This window comes from Papaver somniferum, chromosome 2 (assembly GCF_003573695.1).
Source record: "Papaver somniferum cultivar HN1 chromosome 2, ASM357369v1, whole genome shotgun sequence".
Taxonomy (NCBI): Eukaryota; Viridiplantae; Streptophyta; class Magnoliopsida; order Ranunculales; family Papaveraceae; genus Papaver; species Papaver somniferum.
In genome coordinates this window covers 45,928,521-45,950,292 of record NC_039359.1, presented here as the reverse complement: position 1 = coordinate 45,950,292, position 21,772 = coordinate 45,928,521, and the positions used below count along the sequence as shown (strand labels likewise).

General features: G+C 35.8%; 2 protein-coding genes and 1 long non-coding RNA gene across 6 annotated transcripts; 2 read left to right on the top strand and 1 right to left on the bottom strand.

Moving 5' to 3' along the window:
• The first annotated feature begins 1,517 nt into the window (after window positions 1–1,517).
• Window positions 1,518–5,680, top strand: LOC113347533. The gene is made up of 7 exons (XM_026591218.1): window positions 1,518–1,975; window positions 2,346–2,488; window positions 2,651–2,922; window positions 3,112–3,266; window positions 3,514–3,776; window positions 3,894–3,956; window positions 5,276–5,680. Exons 1-7 carry the CDS (start codon window positions 1,714–1,716, stop codon window positions 5,537–5,539), a joined length of 1,422 nt encoding a protein of 473 aa, XP_026447003.1. The 5' UTR covers window positions 1,518–1,713; the 3' UTR covers window positions 5,540–5,680.
• A 55-nt stretch (window positions 5,681–5,735) lies between these two features.
• On the bottom strand, window positions 5,736–6,843 carry LOC113347534. Its single transcript, XM_026591219.1, has 2 exons — window positions 6,453–6,843; window positions 5,736–6,340 (listed from the first exon to the last, which is right to left on the bottom strand). The coding sequence occupies exons 1-2, from the start codon at window positions 6,702–6,704 to the stop codon at window positions 5,861–5,863; spliced, it is 732 nt and encodes a 243-aa protein (XP_026447004.1). The 5' UTR covers window positions 6,705–6,843; the 3' UTR covers window positions 5,736–5,860.
• Window positions 6,844–17,908: 11,065 nt separating this feature from the next.
• LOC113353180 lies at window positions 17,909–20,333 on the top strand. 4 transcript variants are annotated; one of them, XR_003361125.1, is made up of 5 exons: window positions 17,909–18,025; window positions 18,163–18,362; window positions 18,533–18,602; window positions 19,348–19,383; window positions 20,021–20,333. It is a non-coding gene; the product is annotated as an uncharacterized LOC113353180 (long non-coding RNA). The 4 variants fall into 4 exon arrangements; XR_003361123.1 differs by having other exon boundaries at window positions 18,699–19,383; XR_003361126.1 differs by having other exon boundaries at window positions 18,533–19,383.
• The last annotated feature ends 1,439 nt before the right edge of the window (window positions 20,334–21,772 follow it).

Sequence of the window (21,772 nt, the reverse complement as noted above, 5' to 3'; positions counted from 1 at the left end):
TCTGAATCTTCGGTTCAGTTCACGGTTTAACAGTTAAATACAGTAAACTTAAGAATCATGCATCCAATTGAAGTTAATCATGTCAAAAATTTATTAATCAATAAATGTTCTTTTTTTAGGGGATTTTTCATTTTCTATGATAGTGTTGAATCATATATCAAATTCACGAATTTATGTTAATAACTCAATAAGGACACCAAATGTGAAAGCCTCCTAAAAGTCCCGGTTTATTAAACCCCAGGTTCCGATCTTGTAAAATTCAAACAAAATTGAAGAAGAAGAATAAGAATAACATATAACATGACCTAATTACCACCAATTGCTCCAACTAATCATTGATTTTCATCAAATTCGTTTATATCTTTGGTGTTGTCGTACTGGACTGACGGCGGTGGTTGTGAGAGACAAGAGGTGGTGGTAGCGGGTTAACACGAGTGACTGTTTAACTTCTCTTTTAGACCGTAAAAAAGACCTTTTTGCCTTAATTCTTTTTGTAAAGAGAAAACTGAAATGAAAATACAGTCTAACCTCGATAAATGAATGCCCTGGGACCGGAAAAAGTATTTGTTTAGCGAGGTTATTTATTTATTTAGAGAGTATTTTTAGTTTTTTACATAGTATATGATTTTGATATTTCTGAATCATAAGTTGAACAATTTAAAAAAAAAATCAAGAATTATATGACGTCATTTCTAACTTTTACTATAGAAATGTGATGGATGTTGAATGTCGTTTGAACTATACTTACAAGAATGACGCAGTTATGGAATCGCCTACAGATAAAGAAATTGTCGAGTTAGTAATAAATGATGAGAATGATCATGAATTAGATGATAGTAGTTGCATATCAAATGTGTTGGCAAAGAGGTATTTCAAGCAGTAATCATTATGAAAAATATCTTGCTATAACACAAGCAAAGTATTTCATACTTTGTGCATGCATCAAAAAAAAAAAAAAAAGGATGAGATGCATTTTTGTTTTGGCAGAAGGAAAATAAATAACTTCTTATATGGACAATGTTAATCGGATAAAGTATTTTGCTTTATTTACATATATTTTTAGTATGAAATTTAGTAATTATTTATTTATATTTTCATAAGGCCTTTAACAACTCAATTTTTCATCAATGCAGTTAATGAGGTTATTAACTTAGCCTCTTAATGCAAGTCGGAACCACAAAAAATTATTCATTTGACGAAATTATTTATTTATCGAACATTCATTTATTGAAGTTATACCGTAGAGGAAATCAATTAAATTCCAAAGAAAACTCAATAGGTTAATGCTATTACTAATTCATCGAAGAAAACTTATTCAGTCTAAAACAACCAATATTTGCTCGGTATTAGTGTCTACCAGAACCAAACCAATATCTAACGATTTTCAAAAATCCCAAATCATTAAAAATCGTCGGATTAATGGTTCGGTTCGCATTAAGACTAGTTTGGTTCGGTTGGTTTCACCCAAAATCCAAAATCAAAAGAAAGAATATGAGAAAACCACCCCTGTACACTGGGGATGTAACTGGGGCGTAAGAAAAGAAGCTACATTAAAACTTAGGAGAGTGTTGATTACGGTACTACTTTCTCAATTGATCTCATGTACCTCAAATTCACTAACCCCAAAATTCGATACTTCATAGGGATTCATTGCGCCTGAATTTAAACAGCAGAACTGAAACCCTAGATCAATTTTGTTTTAGGTATTTAGTTATGGGAAAACACTCAGTTGGATTTAATTCACCGAAGAAAAGATATCTATTGATATTTTTACTTATATTCTCAATCTCATCTGTAATGATTTTCATTATTAGACCATCAATCGGTTTTTGTGATCCCCATGGTCATTACAGTGTCAGTAATGATGATGGTCTGATTCAAGTAAATACTGGAAATGCAGAAGTTGAGAGAAATCCATTGGATTTCATGAAATCTAAACTTGTTCTTTTGGTTTCTCATGAGCTCTCTTTATCTGGTAATTTTCTCAATCTGTTTTTTCTTCTTCTATCAATTAGTAGTTTTATAACATTTGTATAAATACAGTAGTTGCTCTAAAGTGGATCCTTTTTACAGTTGAGATTTAAATTCCTTCCAGGAGTGTGGATTATGGTCGGCGCGCATGCCCATTTAAGTTTTGCTCGGTTGAGCTATTGACATAAAATGTTGTCATCTCTTGTATTGGTGATTAGAAGTTTTAAACTGCAAATTTTTGTTAGAAGTAGTGTACAAGGTTCAAACCATGCATTGATACTTAGACGGCTTATAAAACTTGTGGCTTAGTTTGTAATTATGTATTTATCTGAGAAATGAATGTTTGGACTTCTGTAAATTGTATGGTTTTGCAGGTGGACCGTTGCTATTGATGGAGCTGGCATTTTTGTTAACAAGTGTTGGTTCAAAAGTTGTTTGGATTACCAACCAAAAACCAACGGTAGAAGATCAACAAATGCATAGTTTGGAACATAAGATGCTGGGTCGAGGAGTTCAGGTAGAATACTCTTTGTTTTTTCGATTATTTAAAGAAGCTCATTTAATACCATTTTGTCCAGAATTCTGAAGTTGTAGTTGTTAAAAGTTGGGTTTAGTAGTTTTTGAATCACCAAGTTTTCCCTATACTAATTAGTAAATAAGCCTTTCATGGGGTCGTTAGGTCCTTCCAGCAAAGGGACAAGAAGCCATAGATACAGCACTTAAAGCTGATTTGGTTGTTTTAAACACTGCGGTTGCTGGGAAATGGCTGGATGCTGTACTTAAAAACGATGTTTCTCGTGTACTGCCGAAGATTTTGTGGTGGATTCATGAAATGCGAGGCCACTATTTCAGTGTGGAGTATGTTAAGCACCTCCCCTTTGTTGCAGGTGCTATGATTGATTCACATACAACGGCTGAATATTGGAAAAATAGGACTCGAGAGCGTTTGGGGTAATGTCAGTTACATTCTACTCCATATCTCTATTGGTTTATCAATAAGTATTTCGACTTGCTCGGGAACTTTCTATACTGCCATTTGCTGGTATTGGTACCTTGATATGGATTGCACTTCAATGTTTGAATTTACTTATCCTTTTCTTTTCTTTTATTAACAGATTTTAATCATTTTGCTCTTTGTAGGATTAAGATGCCCCGGACGTATGTTGTTCATCTTGGAAATAGCAAAGAGCTAATGGAAGTAGCTGAAGATAGTGTGGCTAGAAGGGTTTTACGTGAGCATATACGGGAAAGTCTAGGAGTGCGGAATGAAGATGTACTCTTTGCTGTTATCAATAGTAAGATCTTGCTACTTTGAAGTAAAATAGAATCATTGGTTATATGCTAATTCAAGCGATCATCTAAAAAGTGAAAATGCGTAGAAGATTGGTAGTTTAGGTCCACTTTCCAGTTTATACATGTCATCAATCACAATTCACAGATATGCAATGCCTCTTAGTGATAGAGAACCCAGTTTGATTTCAGTTTATGATGATTTGAATTGGACATTGTATGGCTTCAAGCATGATAGTTAGCAAAATCCAGGTGTTTCACGTGGAAAAGGTCAAGATCTGTTTCTCCGTGCTTTCCACGAAAGTCTACAAATAATCCAGGATCAGAAGCTACAAGTGCCAGTGATGCATGCTGTAATAGTCGGAAGTGACATGAATGCCCAAACTAAGTTTGAAACGGAACTTCGTAAGTTCGTGAAAGATAAGGGGATTCAGGATCATGTGCACTTTGTCAATAAAACCCTCGCTGTAGCTCCGTACTTAGCTGCACTTGATGTACTTGTGCAAAACTCTCAGGTACTTTGCTTGCTCTATATTAATCTTTGTTGCATAATGAACCCTTAACCCACTTTCCAGTTAAGTGTATCATTTGTTGAATTACCTGCTTAATCTTGATCATATCATTCCCTTTAGGCCAGGGGTGAATGCTTTGGGAGGATAACCATTGAGGCTATGGCATTTCAGCTGCCAGTATTGGTAAGACCCCATTCAGATTTTTGCTAGCCTTCTCCATCTTATATCCCTGTTGTGTTCCGTATATGTGTCCATCTTTTACTCTTTGCATAATCAGTTGGCTACTAGGTCCATCTTGTTCCCTGATAGGTAGCAAGAAGACCAGCGCTATTGGCCAAACAGAGCCATGTACTACACTTAACTTATGGTGCCACATTTGAGCATGGTCTGATTATATATATGGCTTGTATTAATCAACCTAAGAGCATCCTCACTGCATGTTAGAAAAGCCAAATTTGGCACTAAACAACACCGTAGTGGAAAGAGGTAAATTTGGCAATTGCCAAATTTTACTGTCAAATTTGGTAGGGCATTATAAATACACCCCATGTCAGGCATGGGGTGTACTTTTAAAGTACGCCTGTAAGCCAGGCACAATCTTAAAGTGAGCTGATTTTGTTGTTGTTTTATTCTCGGTCTAAAAATAAGGTTTAGTATTTATTTTCTTTTAATTAAGTAATGTTAGCATAAATTTAATGTGGTTTGTGGGAAAAGATTAAAAATTGAGTCTCAATGAAGCTCATTTTCTAACACCGCCAGCTATAATATAAATTTCCACAAGTGTGGGATTTAGGAAAGTGCCATTGTTGAGGTCAAATGTAGTTTGTCATTTTGAGCTTCCACCTTTGTGGATGCTCCAACATACTTTTAGAGTCTGCTTAAATCATTTTGCCAATTGGCTGCATTAGGTCACATACCTAGAGTACAAGTTGGTTCACACTTCACAGTTTAAATATTCTATCCACCTTTAAATGCTTAAACCACTTAAGTAAGATTCCAGTTCAGCTCAAATTTGCAAATTAGAGCTGCATTAGGTCACATGCCTAGAGTAGAGATATCTTGGCAGTTTCAATCCACATTATACATGTTAGAGTACTGCCCACCTTTTGAACCTTTTACTCATCTTCCAGCATTTACCTCCTCATTTTCACATTCAGCTTAACCCTTGTGAGAATGAGCAAAGCTTTTTTCTTTTATTCCTCTTATGATCTTGTCCTCTTGCTGATCAACATCAACCCTGTAATAATCATGTGGGCCCATTCTGATGTTAACAAAGTGAGAGACTGAGAGTGAATATAGTATTGATTGCGAAAGAGTAAGGGTAACCCATCTATCCAATTCCAAATCCTGTGTAAAATGAAACAACCTAAGCCAAAGTAAATACACACGTGAACATGTCCAAGTAGTTGTCCATGGAGTCTTTTCTTGAAACATCTTTGTTGACTATGTAATGATCTAATCAGTTGAGTTTAATGAAGTCGATACGTAATTTTGGTTCTCAGGGAACGGCAGCGGGAGGTACAACGGAAATTGTGGTTGATGGATCAACAGGTTGGTTGCATCCTGTTGGGAAAGAGGGTATCTTACCTCTTGCAAAGAACATCGTGAAACTTGCAGCAAACCCTGAGATGAGGTCAAAAATGGGAAAGAAAGGGTATGGAAGGGTGAAAGAGACGTTTATGGAGCGAGATATGGCGAATAGAATAGCTTCAGTTCTTAAAGAAGTCTTGCAGAATAAGGGCAAAAGTAACAGACTACGGTTTTAAATAACTAGCAAGAATTCTTTAGGGTAAATCTAGTACCCACAGTTCACGGAAATTATTAGTTTGTAATTTGTGATGCAATCCTGCTTGTACCTCTCTGAAATCTATGTTATGTTGTATCATTTCAAGATCGTGTTCAGCAAATAATTCTCCACCCCAAATCTTCTCCATGGTGAAAAAAACAAAAACCTACCAGACAGAAGAAAGGGAAATATAACGTCTATTTAAAGAAAAGATAATTTACAGAGATGTCAGACCGACGAGACTGAAGTTAAAAACAGTTGAAAGTACATAACATTTACCATGCAGTACACAGAAAGAAACCTAGAGTTTCATGAAATTGACATTATTCAGCCTCGATCCATCTTTACAGTGCGAGAACCTTAGCCTAGGCTTGCTCAGACTAGTACCTGCTGAAGGAATTTGCTCTAAAGGATGCATGAATCTACAGTTAGGGCAAGAAGGAGAAGATTTACAAAACATAACCAGCATATGGCAACTCATACAAACGGCTGCCACCATTTCTCTGTGATCCACCTCGACTGATAACCAATTCGATGAACCACCCAAGCTTCTTGTTGGTTTGTCTTTGGTTTTGGCATCGTAAATCTCGCGTGAAGACATCAAGTTATCAGTTGGAGTATCGTCTACATGGGTTTCAACTGATGATTCATACCCTAGATTAAGTTCCAAATCTAAACCCATGTGATCTGGATTCTTTTTCGGACTTGTTGATAATAATAGTCTTGGATCCTTGCAAGTTCTCTTATGGGTTCTCGTGTTGTAGAAGTGTATTTCTCCCGACTGCCAGAAAAAAGAAAATGAAAAGTTTCAGAGACTATATACAAATTTATTTAGTAAGTAAAAGCCTCAAAGAACATTAATTTGTGCATGCGCATACAGCTTTATTATTCACCTGAATATCAAGGCAACGTTGCCATTCCGATGGTAAAGGATTTTCAGTATCATATCGGAATAAGTTTGTTTTGTCGACAACTTTAGCCATCTTCTTATTCGATCCTTTCTCGAAATTCATCTGATCTTTATCATCTACTACTATTTCTTCCAACCTTCTCTTCTTTGATAATGAAACGACTGATGAATTCTCATTATGCAAGGTTGTTTTTCTTTGATTAAGTGGGAAATTAGGTGTTTGAAAAGAAACCATGGTAATATTCTAATCAAGTTTGTAAGCTGATCTCTTTCTCGTTTTCTCTTTTTTGAAGAATACTTGTGATGAGGGGTTTATATAGGAGAGTTTGAACCACATATACATTTGTTGGCAAAGAATAGCAAACAAGAAAATCTAAGAGAGGACCAAATTTATTAGGAGCATTAAAAGGGCCCACCTCTCCATGAAAGTTTCTTTCCCATGCAAACTTATGCTCTATTGGCTTCTGTAGCTACAGAGTACTTGCTAGTTTCTAGTTTAAGTTGGCTACTACGGCTAATCCTGCTAGGTGAACAGCCAGTTGACAGCTGAATACCAGCGGATCTTACGTGGCATCCGATGTGTCGGGATGCAGTGATGAGTCCTCATAACCACGTCATCAGAACAAAAACAAAACAAATACCAGATCTACTTTTCTGATTCTGAACGAAGTTTTTATCTTTTGATGCATGAAGAGAAAATTTTCTCATATAATCTTAAATCGGCGCCATCAAATCCGCGCATGTATATGGTTTCGATCTTCCATCCATTTATTTTGTTTCCTAATTTTGAGTCTTATTCCTTCGCGTATAATCTTGAATCAACATACACCTATCAGGAATTCAAAATACACATCACATGATTCTCATATAAAGAGGTAATAAGGAAATTGATCTTTTCATGAAATTCAAGCTCAATCGTTATTAAAGACATTTCTTCTTTAAAGATTAACAATCATGTTATGTTAACCTTCTCATTCTTTACATCAACCAACCAGCCATAAGCTCTTCAAGTAAAAAATAAAAACACCCTAATTTATGCCATGGAATTCCAGGACAACAAATCAATTTAGTGTGGATCAATTCTAATTAATTTTATTGACCGCAATATAAAGATTTTGAATAGCTTAAGGATTAGTAAAAATCTTCCCTAACTTTCCATGTGAAATTTGATATTGTTTGAGGTCAAACAAATCACGGCAGAAAAAAGAGGAAAACGGAAGAAATCAGTTTAATTCTTAGGTGTTAACGAGCTTGAGATTTTTGTGGATATGAAATATGAAGTAGTGGAAAGATATTTTTCTTCTGAGAAAGAAAATTATCAGAGAAGATGGTTAGCAATTTTTTCTTATTTTCTTTCTCATGACATGGAAAGAATAAAACCATCTCTTTCCGCCAAATCACCTGCCACGTTGAAATCAGCTGTTATTAGGACACATAGGGCGTACATACTTGAGCCCAATTTGCTACTAATTCGCGTTAAGACTTCTTTCTTTTTGATCGGCCACTTGTGCAACACACACTTAGACTGGAGTATGTGCAAAAGTAAAAAGTTCGAATTTGCAGGCGTCCAACTTAAAACCAACATCAACAACTATGAATAATCCGAAAATTCTGCCATCATCGACAACTCCTAATGAAGAGCAGAAACTGTCATTAAAATCGTACATAAAAGTTGAAAATCCTGCAGCGCACATCTAACACCAAAATCGAAGTGAGAATCACCTCTCAATGCTATCATAACCAAACGGCTTCATGCATAAAAATTAAAGGTGCGCCATAATTGAGCTACTGCCCGTACGTATAATCTTTGTGTATCACTTTGTTTTCCTTATTTTTTTTTATTTTTTTTTCTTTTATATGTTTTGTTTTAGATATAACACCAATCATTAGATCATTAGGGGAGAACGTAATGAAGCCTAGCTAATAATTAGCCAAGCCACATATGCATCCGCATCCACCCTTAGACCAGAGTAGTTAATTTGTAGTTAGTTAATACAGGTGTTGAGGTTGAGGTAGTGAAAGAGTGGGGTAGATAAATAAATGAGGAGGGAGAATGCCAAGGAGGTATACAGTTGAAGTGAAATTGAATGCCATGCAATAACTCCAACTTCCAGATTTTGGTCACCTAGAGAAAACTCATAAACTTTAAGAGGAAGCTTTCAAACATTTGCACATACATACAACCATTAAAATCGATGGAGAGATATTAAAAACAAGTAAACTACCACATCTCTCTATGACCCCATTCATCTTCCTATTTAATGAATCTCGATTTCACTCCCTTTGCTCTTTGGAACAATGTAAGAACTTAGTTTTTGAGTTAGTCACACCTCCGTCGACCTACATAATTAAATATCTTGACCTGAAAATATTAGTCTGATGGTTGAATTCTTGACTACTTGACTTCAATATATAACCACCTTTCTTGATTTCATACCAAGCATGCAGAGAAGAGGTACATTATCATTAACTAGGATTTAAAGGAGTGTCGATAAGCAAAAGCACATTAGCATACTAGAGGGTTTAAAGGAGTACTAACATGTTTTCTTGTCTCTTATCTTATGTCATTACAAATATATTTTCTGGAACTTTAGGAGAATTATTTTTGTGCTTGTGTTGTGAGGTTAAATTTATGAAGCTTATCCATTTAGAATTTCCATTTGTTAAGATATGAAATAAATATGTCTTAATCAGGTGAATGCCAACAGAAAATGATGGGCCAAACCATACATTGAATTGAAGGGAGGTGGGATATTGAAGGAGGTAGTAATTGATCATGTAAGTAAGAAGATTCAAACTCTAACTGCTTTCATTAAATCAAAACTTGAATTCTTTCAATCTCTCTCTATATCAATACAAAATTAATTGATGAATAAGAAGATCCAGCATTGACAGTACTCTCTTTCTCTTCATGCATCCTTAAATTTCTACCAGCACCCCATGCATTCTATTAATTTTCATGCATCATTCACTTAATTGCATCATCAGCATCACCGATGGTTGGTTCTCCTTTTAAATGCTCTCAACTCCTTTTCTCTTTCGAGGCATTTTTCTTATTCTTTTCTTGGAAAGCTCATTTACTACTCTATGGATGGATGGATGGACTCTGTGTATACTATCACTCGCGAGAATATAAAGAGAACAGAAGGATCCAACTCTCGCTCTTCATAATTTGTAGCAACTCTCTCTACACAACAACATTTATTAACAAGATATATAACCATAAATATGGTGTTTGGTCCTTACATCTACTACCTTTAACTAGGTGCTGTATCCTGCATACGTGTGTACACCAATGTACTATAGGTTTGTCTCGGCCACGACGAATACACTGGTACAACTTTATATCGAAGAAATTATCGTTGAAATATCGGTTCTAAATTTTATACTTACAATTTTTATAACAAATATTATTCACATAAGCAATATCGGTACAATATCATCTTTAGACCGACAATAGGTGATATATCGGCCGTATCAGTGTATACCGGCTAAGATTATCGGTCATATTTTGTATCGTCAATATGGTGGTTTTGATCTCGCTCAAGTACCGAAACCGATGATATCGGCCGAGATTGACTACATTGGTGTACACATATATATGCTTTTTCATTTATTGTTTTAACTCGGAAAGTGTAAAATAGATTATAAATTTTTATTTATTGTTGTTTTATCTTAGAAAGTGCAAAATAGATTAGAAATCAACTCGATACTAAGGGCAATGTCCAGTGAGGAAAAAATTCTGAAGTATAAGGTAAAAATCGAGCCTTAATTATAGGGCTGAGAATTCCTCTAAATTTCCCTTGTTCCCTACACTGATTCTAGAGATTATGATAATGGATAAAGGGACGTAGGCGGAAGATATACTCTCAGCGAACAGTTGACTGATAGACACTTTGTATCGCGACCGGAAAACCATGTGCCGATGTATTCCTTTTCTATTTGTTTAATTAATTTTAGTTATATAAACAAAAAAAAAGAAAACAAAAAACAATAAAAAGAAAGCTATATTAATAACCGATCGATAGAAGATGTATGGTCGCTACACCAAATACCCGTAGCTGCTAGCTCCTTCCATCGATAGAAGCTATATTAAATTAATTTTGTTGCTACCGGTATTTAGTGTAGTGGCCATACATCTTCTATCGACGGTGTAGCCATGTCTTATGTTTACATCATTAAATTAATTTTACCAAATCTTTTTAACGGTAAAATCCAAATTCTCGGTGCATGGTCTAGCCATCAGATGTTTATCTTGCGATCGGAAAACTGACTTGTTTCCCTCCAAAGAACTTCAAATTCCTAAGACGCTTTCCACGTATTAGAATACCATTGACACGTCGGATTTCAAGGCAATTAGTTTATGCTTCCCTCACTGGACATGCCCTAAGAAGGTGCAAGAGTCGGAGTATTAGAGCATTGCTCGGTTGAACCCATCAAGCGTTGGTACGTTAAGTTTAGTTGTCATATTATCTACAAAAATCGAGGTTGTTTGACTAGATTACTGGAGTCAACTTAGTTGGGTTAGACTAGAAACAATAGATATACTGAAACTCGCTCGTGTTACTCCGAAGAAACTGAAGGCGTATCGGCATCAAAGAATACATCATCCCTTCTTTCGAGGTTAGTAATGTAGACTTGACTTGTTCCATTTCTATATCTACGCTTCTTTCAAGTCGTTTAGATTGAAAATATAAGATACAAGGCATATTTGTGAATCTCTAGTATTGGTGACTTGATCATTTCATTATGATCGAAGTGTCAAGGAAGCATATACTAGTTTCTTTGCACAACTTTGGTACATTGGATTACAAATTATTTTTTAGCTACTTGGGCTTTGAATATTCGATGTAACACTAATTGATAACTTTTTGTTAGTTAGTGTGTTGAAATTTCTGGTTGATTCCATACCTCAAAGATTATTTTTAATTACGTGAGTCAAAGGAAGTAGACGTAGTTGAAATGAATCAAAGGATTTATTTTAGGACGGATCCCTTACACAAGGATATTTACTAGGACCGATCCAAGGATCTCTACTAGGAACAGTTCCAAAGATCACTACTAGGACTGGTCGTATGGATCCCTAGCAGGACCAATCCTTAGGTTAACCAAATAAATGTTTCTTGTTTATCTATTACTTTAAGGTTTGCATAGATGCTGAAAATATGTTTGGTTAATATGGAAAGTTCATAAGATATCGACATAATATTTTGAACATGTGTTGAACTCATATTACTAGACTTCAAGTATATTCCTTGATACTCAAGGTGAAATCCCAAGCCAAAATTTTCAAAATATTTTTTGATATTCATAATTTGTATGATTTTCATGTCCCGGTAGATAAGCATATCTCTTGTGACTATATTAATAAAGTATATATTGTATGCTAGATAATATTAATTGTCATCCAAAAGAGATTTTGGTGTAGGAGTTGGATTACAGTTGAAAGATTGACATAATCGAATATAAAAATTTGTTTCATATGTTTAGTGTTAGATCATTGCTTGGTTGAACCACTGGTGTTGGCATGTCAATTAAGTTGTCAAATTTAGATTTTAAAACGCATTCTTCATTTAGTCAATTTCAGGCTAGATTAGGTTTAAGTAACAGAGTATTGAATCAAATATATCCTTAAAGAATGTAGATTGAAGACTACATGAATAGATCTTAGAGAACTTCATTAAAAGTAAGAATCACGTGATTCTTTTGTTTACTATGCCTCTCTATAAATTTAAACAAGTGCTCACTTTATGGGATAATTCATATGACGTACAGTAAATATATATTTAAATGTACACTCGAGGATATTTGAGCATAAGATTTTGTGAGGATGACATTTGTCCCAAGAAAGGTCCTTATAATTTAATGAATAAAAACATGAATCCAACGAGCCAAGAATCATTCGATTCCGAGTTATGACGAAGAACTTATGAGTGATTTATTGGGGCAACACTTATATGTCTTCTGGTAACAGTTCACGATCTAAAACCGTTACTATGTGACTAAAGGCACTTGGTGTTTCATTTCCTAGACAATGTATCTTTGTTTCCAAATCATTCACTATAAATAGAGGTTTCAAGTAACCACACAAATCATCCCTTATAAAATTTTGTTTGTGTTGCATAAGGTTGTTTTCTATATCTTTGTTCTTTATGAACAAGAGTGAGATTCCAAAAGACTTTACTTTGGGATAGTAAAACAGGAAAGTTATTTTTTTTTGGTAGTTAGGGAACCAATTTCTAGGTGTTTATCACAAACCCTAGATTTGATAGATCAAGATATCTCTAGATTATCTTTACGTGGTCTTGTAAGGAAGAATCAATTAGGTCATGGAACGTACGAACCCTAATTGTTAAAGATCATCTTATAAAGATAATTAACGTTCTTATAGAAGATTTTCAAGTGAATATTCTAAAGAGGATTGGTGTTCTACTAGATGATTCACAGAAGAAATTCCTATAGAGAATCGTATTCTGCTGGGCGTTTTACAGGTGCACGAATATAACTGAAGTAGGTATTATAGTTAGTCCGAAACTTGGTAGTACGTAATTGGTATAACAACTTAAATCAGTATGTGTTCAATCTGGACTAGGTCCCGGGGTTTTTCTACAAGGTTGTAGTTTCCTCGTTAATAAAAAACTTCTGGTATCTGTTTCTTTTCTGCATTAGATTGTTTTATCTTTATAATTGAAATATCACAGGTTATACATATTTAAACCTAGATAGTATTAAACTTAACTGTAAAGAACCTATGAGACTCATTCTTGTTGAATTCGTATCTTGAAATATAGATTACAAAACTTGTTCTTGTTGGAATCTCGTTCGTGAACAGTTTGGGTATATACTAATTTACCTTGTTAAAAAATCTTAAATACAGTTTCGTAACCAAACGTATAAATCGTACAAGGATTGTCCATATAGGTTCAAAAGTTGGTGGTGTACTAGTTACCCTCTCCTTTTCAATTGGTATCAGAGCAGGCAAACACCGTAAAGACCTAATAAGTCTGTGTTCATAGCGGTCCGAACCTATAGACATGAATTTGAGATTTTGTCAACCAAGTTCACTTCACCTTCCACCAGGATTTGATGACACAAATTACTTATGGTAAAAAATAGTTATCCGATCTTTTCTTCAAGCTCGTGATTTTCATACATGGCTTGTTGTTGTAAAAGGGTATAATCCTTCAACAGTTCGAGAAGGAGAAATATTGTTGCTTGAGACATAGCTACATATGGCGATGCTGAAATAAGTGTTGCAAGGTATAATTGCAATGGATTGATTACATGTGAACTTCGGAAGAAACTTGGGATAATTTGCATATTGTATTCGAAGGGGATACCGTAGAGAAAAAAGCAAGGCTTCAAAACCTAGTATCCGTCTGGGAAAACCTTTGTATGTCTGAAGATGAAACCTTTAGTGAATTTAACCAAAAAATCTCTCAGATAATTAACTCTTCACATTTATTAGGAAGACTTATTACAGAGAAATGTATTGTGTGTAAAATTCTCAAGTCTCTACCATCAAGATATAAGTCTAAAAAATATGCCATCACAGAAGCAAACGATCGTTCAACACTAACAAAGAGTGATCTAGTTGGTAAGTTAAGATATTTGATAATGAACACAATTCCGAAAAAGATATAACTATTTCTCTTAAGGCTGTAAACAACATTAGTCCCTCTGAGGGTACAACTACAATTTTGCTACATGACATGCTCAATAACAACTTGAATAACAACGTTTGTGATGTGGTAAATTACGTGGAGGAGGGATGTGAATTTTATCTTTTCCAAGTCACACAATAAAAAACATAAAATGGCGAAAATTTTTCTCCAGTGGGGAAAAGAAACCATTTTTCTCTACCATCATTGCCTTCTCTGTGCAAATCTGATGTTTCTCAAATAAAAATAAATAATTTCGGTTACTGAATACAATTTTAGGAGAATAAATAAAAACGATAAAACAAGTCTAACATCAAGCAAGCATGTTTCTATCTACTTTTTTCCTTTTCTCTTCTTTTAATAAAACCCTCACTTTTTCATTGTTGACCATCGTCTTCCATTAATGGTTATTTGCTACCAAAGAAAACATAACACAAAAATTTGATGACCTTTGATGGTATAGCGTCATCAATAAGAAAATTTAAACAAAACCACTGAAAAGACTGAGGGTACAAGTACACCACCAACTTTTTTGTTCGGCAACCTGTATAGACTAAACTCAAATACAATTCTGAGAGTTATAACTTAATGAATTTCAATCAAGAAATAATATAAAGAGTCTATCTCTCTCTATCTCTATCTCTATCTCTCTCTCTCTCACACACACACAATCAGTAGCAAAACATAAACAAGTCTGTGAACCTGATTATACCGCGAGAGTACTTGGATGATTCCAAAGATCAATCAAGTCGTATCCAAAAAATAAGGATGGATATATCTACTTTAATTGATTAACGTACAAACTGTGAGATTTCAATTGTATAGATACACAAATATATTACAAAAAATAAATAACACAGACACCATAAGTTTTGTTGACGAGGAAACCGTAACTGCAAGAAAACCCCGGGACCTCGTCCAAATATGAACATCAAACTGTATTAAGCCGCTACAGAATCTATCCTACTATAAATAACTTCGAAATGGAATGTAGTTGAGACCGAACCCACCATCACCACGATTTAGTTAGTCACGCTCCTTACTCCTCTTGAATCTCACAAGATTCTGCGTAATTGATTCCCTTAGCTGACGTCCTTTACAGCCTAAGAGTTGCCTCAACCTAAGTGAAGACTTTAAACCAATTTGTCTCCCACAGATAAGCCTATTTTGATTTCCATTTGATCATTAGATCACGTGAGATATGAAATCGTTTGCAGTGGACTAGGTCCAGCAAACCTCAAAATCCGGTACTTACGACTCCTAAAGAGAAGCCTAGAGTATTATTCACCTCACAAGAAACAACTACTCGATATCAATTAAGAATATCGTGATAGAGGTAATGTCTCGTGGAATAAGAAAGTCTGAGACGAAGAACTTTGTGATATCTATCAATCTTACCTGTTGGAGCTAAAGGCTCAATCAACAGTAACAAGATCAGGATACACGAACTATCAAAGATAAGATATTCGGACCTGGATTCACGAATCCCTTAGCGAATTCTTTAAGTCATTAAACCTAATTATATTATTCAGTAAAACTGAAAACCTAAGTTAAGAGAGAATCGCCTCTAGTTAGAAACCAGGTGTTTGAGGGTGAAAACAGTTTATGTTGGTTTCGGTAATTTTGTGTGTTGTGGGTGAGAAACGAGTCTAAACCCTAAACAATGTACTGCAAGGGAGTGATCTTAATTTTGATAGTGGTAAATAGAGTTGTCGTTCACTCGGACTTAGTTGAGATTGATTTCTAGGCTTAAATATAAAAATAAGAAATTATATACAAAATATGTCACGGGATGAAGAATTCACCGGGACTCGGGATTTCATTGTTTTTCATATTCAAGTGGTTCAGAAATTAATCCTAGGCAATTACAGCTCCAATCACAAGAAATATTAACTCTATTCTTTGCCAAAATAGATTTCGTAAAACATCAATTGTAAATTACAAGCATAATATATCAAAAGCACCTAAGACTAAGCATACGCTATCAAACAAGATAACAATTGATTAATAGAAATCATAAATCATTTATAATCGGTGCAAAAAGTAAATAAGGAATTAATTAAATTTACCACATGATGAAATTCAGCTTCGTCCGTCGTCCCAGCGATGGGGTCTAGCTCATCATGTTGAAAACCCTCTCAAAGAATTTATTTATGCTCAAAAATGGTTTACAAATGATGAAAAAGGGAGAAATGATGAAAAACCGGGTTTGTAACAATTATGCCTGTTACAAACTAACTGTTACAAAGAACGATACAACTAATGTGTCACTGTCACTGTAGCATGAACGATTGTCTACAGGCGTCTTATGTTCTTCGTGTTCATCAATGGCAGCAGTAGCAGCAGGTTTCTCAAACTTGATTTCTCTCCATTTTGTTCTTCCCCCTAACGCTCCATTTCTCCCCCTGCTTCTCTACGTACACCTTAAATAGCCTCTCATAACCGAAAATAATCCTCCATAACTCCAGCAAATATTCCATTACTCGGTATTGAAGAAAAATTTTCTCGGGAATATTTTCTTCCCCTGTTTCACGAGATTCTGTGTATCTTCCTCTTTGATCTAATTGAAAGAACTTACCAACCCTGTTGTAGTATAACAGGCTGGTATATATCCAAAACAAGAGAAAATCCGACCAAATATCCATGAGTTTAATGAAGAATATCTTCCCATGCACGTACGCATCTGTCTTCTTCAACACGAGAATCTAGCCAATTTTATCCTACAAAATAAGCCATACCATGTCTGTTAAGACCAGTCACATCATCCCAACAATTCTCAGCCATTGAGTCTCTCTAAAATGTCCTCAAATCTCGAAAAAAAATTTATGCAAGTGAGAAACAAGTTTCCCGCCAAAATTCAGTTTCAAATGAGGAAGATGATGGTTGCCCCCTATCCAGAGTATGGGCGTCTTTAACAGCTAGGGTGCCTTATCCAAAATGAGGGTGCCTTTAGTACTTTTCCGGGGGTGCCCCGAGCAACTTTTTGTGCCGAATTTTCCAAAAATGTTTATTTCCCAAAAATACCTACAAACACATAAAATACCATAATAAGTACGAAATCGAGTACCAACAATACAGAACATTGAGGACAAATTAGACACAAAAATGTGTCTATTATGGAGTACTTTAGATTCGAGAGATCAATCTGTACAAATCCGTCCTAAACCAAGAAATGGTAATTCCAGACTTGCTTCGGTCACAAAGTGAAGGAGAAAGGTTGGTTTTGGGGATGGAAGCGAAGAGAGTGTTGAGACCAGAATAGTTGATTCTGGAAGAGTAGTTGTTCAACGACTTGTATCAGAAGGTGGAAATCTAACATATGGGAAAGCTAACAAATGTTTTCTGAGTGTTGTATGTTCCTGACCAAAACTTGTTGTTCGGTGGAAATAGGTAAGACCTATTCATACAAGTCTAAGTGAAACGTACTCTGGTCTCGTAAGAAATGGAAACAGATGAGTAAATGGGAGGAGGTGGTAACACTGCAAAATTACTGAGTTTTTGCCACGACCCTATTGCCACGAATTTAAGGATCCGTGGCTATTGATCACATATTGCCACACCTAATTGATACTCGTGGAAAATAGATATCTCATTTGCCACGACCAAGTGATAATTTCCCACGAGTCCAGTTTTATAAGGGATGAATCTACCAAATGGCCCTAGCCACGGCCAAGTGGGTCCGTGGGTATTATAGACATTTTGTTATGGCATGAAAGGTATCGCCGTAGCTAATCCAAGTTCACACGAGCAACCCACGTTTTCCATAAATTACGAACAACCCATTCGTAAGTTGTAACTCCCCACTCTCCAGTACCCCTGAACTCTTTTCTTCCTCTTGTTCTTCGACCATGTCTCATATAAAAAGAAAACACCCATACTTCAAATCTCTCTACAGGTAAAAGGAAATCCTACAATTAAGTTAGGATTTGTGTATATTTTAGGTCTTTCTTTTGATTTTCTAAACTTAGGGTTTTGTAGCAGTATTTTAGTTTATCTTCTTCAATTTAAACTGTGCCTTTGATATTAGTACAGGTTCGAGGTAAAGAATCAAATAATGTCTTCACCGAAATATACTTTATTGAGAAGAGATCTGGGAAATGCAAGGTTAGAAGATTTACTGGTGTCGAAACTAGGGATTGTTTGCGAAAATCTTATTGATGAAGATAACCTCGTTTTTGGTTGATTCTAATGGGAGATTGAATGAAGAAGTTGATTTTGAAATCTTTCTAAAGGTGAGAAAATTGAAATTCTTCGTGGTTTAATTGAATTCAATCATCAATTTATTAGTTTTCAGAGGAATTCATTTATTGGGATTTCTATTTTATACTGATTTTTTGTTGAGATTTCAATTCAATCGATTTTCTTAGGTTGTAGCCATCTAAGTTTTACCTTTAATTTACAGGTAGAAATTAATTTGGGACAAGGAGAACATCAGGTAGAAATTGAGATTCAAGGATTCTGATATGATACTGGTATGTATATCGGCGGAGATGAATTATTCTTTTCTTTTTGTCAAAGTTTTCTCTTTTAATAAATGAAATTAAAATTGGTTAATCATCATTGCTTAGGTGTATTTGAAAATGTAAGCTAGCCCATACAAGTACTAGGGCAGGTGTTGGTGGTGCAAAGAACTTATCTACCTTTCTCTAGGCTGGCTATGAGGTTATTGTATACACTTGGTGAATTTGAAAAGTCATCTATGTTTCTCATATCAACAGATATATTTATAGAGAATTGCCTTCCTGTAGATCTTTGACTTATGATCTTTTCGAAGTTCCGAAAGATGGAGTTTTTTTATGATATTTTTTTCTATGTAGCCATTATCATATGCTAAACTTTAGAGATATATATATCTGTTTTCGTGCCAATGAAATTAGTAGTGTTCAATGGTCTACTACTTTTTAGTGTGGTTATATTATCAATGTGGAGATCCCTGGGACTATCGACGAATCGATGCTAAAAGGGTACCACACCATTGGGAAGGAATAAAAATCATATATGCTGTCTAAAATTTGCCAAAGCTATTGGATGTGAAGTGGTAAACAATGGCACCCAAGATTTTATTCAAGGAAAGGGTTTAATTATGTATCCATTTCAGTCTCTCGTAATTCGATTGTACATTTGGTTTTCTTAAATTTCCTGTCACTCTATTCATTACATTGGAGTTGTCATTTTTCCAGTGACATCACTTATCTCCCTCTGGATTTTCATTTTCAGCATGTGGTGCAGGCTGTGCTTTCACAAATTATTAAGGTATGCTGTGGTGGACTTCATGGATTCAAAGTGCATATTACTCTCGTATTTATTTTATGGATCCATATTTGTTACACACTTGGCTAATGTTTATTACATCTGAATCACATATATAACTATTGGCAGGCCTTAACTTATATAAAACACCTCCGTTGTTGGTTATTAATTAATGCATAATATGAACCGATCACATATATATATTTGGTGTAGGATTGAAGTTATGGAATCTGTATTACAACACAGGAAGAGGTCTTCCTAAGAGTTGCATGATGTGAATTCAATGAAACTGAATAAGTTTCACATAAGAAAGATTTTGTTTTAGCTGAACCCATATGGCTACCAAAAGGGTCAATACCCAAATTGGAGCTTCATTTTCGATGCCTCTTCTACTTGGTTTTTATTTAATAATATATTATTGTTTTAGAATGTCATTGCAATAGTTAAACATAACTCCATAGCTGTTATTTACCTCGTCAACCATTATTATATAGTTTTAGACTTGACAGTCTACGTGGTGAACTTCGTACATATACCAATCTGAGCATGGTTTCTTGGCAGTGTTTAAGAGATAAGGTTTATGTGTATCTTGTGTTTGTGTTGAGTTTACAGTGATGTGTAACTGTATTTTATGCTGTAGGTTTTGCTAAATGGCATTGGAAGTGAATACTGTGTCGGAAGATACTTGTTGATGGGCATAGGAAGCGAACGAATGCTACATCATTGGCATTGGAAGTGAATTCTGTGTCGGAAGATACTTGTTGATGGACATTAGAAGAGAAGGAATGCTGCGTCATTCATTGGTTCACTCATTTTAAGTTTATGTTTTAATGTTAAATTAGATTGTTGGATGGAAACTCAACAAGTCAACATTAGACTTGCATTTCTATTTTTATTTAGCTTTTCTTGTTGTTTGGATGTATGAATTATGACCTTATAAATATTTGTTTGAACGAATGATGTTTTGGAATTTCTTATATTTCTAAACTGTCTTTTAGCTCCATTTGAAACTAGTTAAAATAAAGAGAACAAATAGACTTCTGTTAACACAGTACAGTAGAAACTAGCTGAACCAATAGCCACGTATATTTCCGTGGTTAATAGATAAAAACGTGTGAATCTTGAATCTCCTAACTAGCCACAGCTAATGCGTGGCAAATAATCTGGAACCGATAGCCAAGCAACATAAACCGTGGCTAGAGTCGTGGCAAAAACTATTATCCACTGGACAATTAGTAACGTCAGAGTTGTCGTGGCAATTTATCTCTTGCCACGGTTTTTTGGGTTATAGCCACGGATATATATCGTGGCTAAAGCTGATTAATTTTGTAGTGTAACCGGTAACGCCTGGAATTGATGTTCCATAATGAAGGAAAGCGTTTCACCATTACTCCCTGTATTTACTAACCACCTCATCCTAATGACGCTGTCTTGTAACGGGCGTAGTGTACGCCGCACGCTGTAAACCACCAAACTAATACCCCAATGAGCATCTCCCAGTTTGTGACATGTGTTGATGTGTCGAGTGTTTTCGTGGAAAACATGTAGCATGCTGCTGTTGTTTGGCAAGTTGAGCTTGAGAGACTTGCCGGCTCGGTGGTGACCTTCGACGGTCGAGATTTTGCATCTTGAGAGGAAGGGTAGCCGTTGATTATTGCAACCCTTCGTTTGGTAGCCAGTGGCATGAAAGCATGGCCGGCATGGCTTTAACATGATTAGGCATGGACAAACTAGGATTTTGGCATAGTTTAGGCGTGGCCAAAAACTAGGGTTTTGGCATTGTTTGGGCGCGACCAAAATTAGGGCTTGGCGTCGGGCCAAAGGTTTCCATGCTTTAGCTGGTAGCCTTGGACGGCTAAGATCTGCATCTTAGATGGAAGGGAGACCGTCGATTGTTGCAACCCTTCGTTTTGGCAGCCAATGTCGTGAAGGAAAGTCTGGCATGGTTTTGGCACAGTGGTGGGGTTGGCATGCCTTGGCATGTAGATTTGGCTGACACGGCATGCCATTGGCACATGTGGCATGGTTGGCATGCCTTGGTGTGGAGATGTGGATGGCATGACATGCCATTGGAACATGTGGCATGGTTGGCATGCCTTGGTGCAGAGAGGTTGCACGGCATGCTATTGGCATATGTGGTGCGGCATGGTTAGCGTACCTTGGGTGGCGAACTTGGACGGTTGAGATCTGTATCTCAGATGGAAGGGTGGCCGTCGATTGTTGTAACCCTTCATTTTGGCAGCCAGCGGCATGTAGCGGGCCTGCATGGAGACGTGACCAAGCTAGGATTTTGGCATAGTTAGGCGCGGCCAAAATTAGGGCTTGGCGTTGGGCCAAAGGTTACCACGCGTTAGATGGCAGCCTTGGAAGGCTAAAATATGCATCTCAAATG

What these genes read in the sequence shown, in the direction of transcription:
- LOC113347533 (XM_026591218.1), top strand. Translation starts at nt 1,714, where the DNA reads ATGGGAAAACACTCAGTTGGATTTAATTCACCGAAGAAAAGATATCTA. An exon ending in TGCTGGGTCGAGGAGTTCAG is followed by an intron (nt 2,489 to 2,650) that starts GTAGAATACTCT and finishes TGGGGTCGTTAG; the next exon opens with GTCCTTCCAGCAAAGGGACA. An exon ending in ACTCTTTGCTGTTATCAATA is followed by an intron (nt 3,267 to 3,513) that starts GTAAGATCTTGC and finishes AGCAAAATCCAG; the next exon opens with GTGTTTCACGTGGAAAAGGT.
- LOC113347534 (XM_026591219.1), bottom strand. Translation starts at nt 6,704, where the DNA reads ATGGTTTCTTTTCAAACACCTAATTTCCCACTTAATCAAAGAAAAACA. An exon ending in AACGTTGCCTTGATATTCAG is followed by an intron (nt 6,341 to 6,452) that starts GTGAATAATAAA and finishes TTTTTCTGGCAG; the next exon opens with TCGGGAGAAATACACTTCTA.